This window comes from Haliaeetus leucocephalus, unplaced genomic scaffold, assembly GCF_000737465.1.
Source record: "Haliaeetus leucocephalus isolate CR32 unplaced genomic scaffold, Haliaeetus_leucocephalus-4.0 Scaffold177, whole genome shotgun sequence".
Classification (NCBI taxonomy): domain Eukaryota; kingdom Metazoa; phylum Chordata; class Aves; order Accipitriformes; family Accipitridae; genus Haliaeetus; species Haliaeetus leucocephalus.
Genome location: NW_010972613.1, coordinates 542,787 through 543,682, shown reverse-complemented (window position 1 = coordinate 543,682; position 896 = coordinate 542,787). Strand labels below are relative to the sequence as shown.

The 896-nt window shown below is 71.2% G+C and overlaps 1 protein-coding gene across 1 annotated transcript in view; it reads left to right on the top strand.

Annotated features, from left to right (window-relative positions):
- Window positions 1-592: 592 nt before the first annotated feature.
- Window positions 593-896, top strand: part of LOC104829872 (protein farnesyltransferase subunit beta-like) — a 13,639-nt gene continuing 13,335 nt past the window's right edge. Inside the window, exons 1-2 of the mRNA XM_010564375.1 lie at window positions 593-665; window positions 753-888. Coding sequence (XP_010562677.1) covers window positions 627-665; window positions 753-888 — 175 coding nt within the window. The 5' untranslated portion in view covers window positions 593-626. The remainder of the gene's footprint in view (window positions 666-752; window positions 889-896) is intronic.

Here is an 896-nt window from a genome sequence, read left to right as displayed (position 1 = left end):
TAGCCCTGGAGGTCCCCCAGCTAGTCCCAGGCACCCGCCAGCCAGCCCTGGGTGTCCCCAGTAGCCCTGGGGGTCCCCCCACTAGTCCCAGGCACCCGCCAGCCAGCCCTGGGTGTCCCCCTGCTAGTCCCAGGCACCCACCAGCTATTGCCAGGCGCCCCCCAGCTAGACCCAGGTATCCCCCAACTAGCCCCAAGTACCCTTAGCTAACCCTAGATGCCCCCAGCTAGCCCAAGCACCCCCACAATCAGTCCTGCTTGCCCCCAGCCAGCCCCAAGACCTCCCCAACTCCGCGCTGGCTGCCCACACCCCACCGGGGGGGCTGCAGGGGCCGGCTCCGAGCCGCTCACCGGGCCATCCCGCCTCACCCGAGGGGGTCAGCCCGGGCTGGGGGGTGTGTGTGCTCCGGTGGGGGCTGGAGGAGACCCGGGGGTCCCACCGCCCCGCCCACCTCACCTTAACTCTGCCCTCTCCCCCGCAAGCCCCGCCCACATATACCATCACCACCCTCAAGCCCCGCCCACAAGGCGGAGTTATCGCCCCCGCAAATCACGCCCACCCACCGCTAAGCCACGCCCCTCCCCGCGCCGGCGGAAGTCTCGCGAGATCCGTAGGACGGCGGCGGGATGTGCGGGGGCTGCGTCGGCACCGAGTACCCGGAGCGGGTAGGCCTGGGCCGGGCCGGTGGGTGGGCCGGGCCGGGCCCGTTTAACGTTACCGGCCCCGGTCCCAGCTCTGTACTGCCGCCTTAGGGCACTACCTGCCTGGAGGGCGGCTCTTTCCTCCTGAATTTCGTCGGGTGCGCGCAGTGCGGCCGCCGGGACTTCGTGCTGCTCGGCAACCGAGCCGCCGGCCTGCACGGCGGGGACGAGATCGTCACCTACGACCGTGCGACG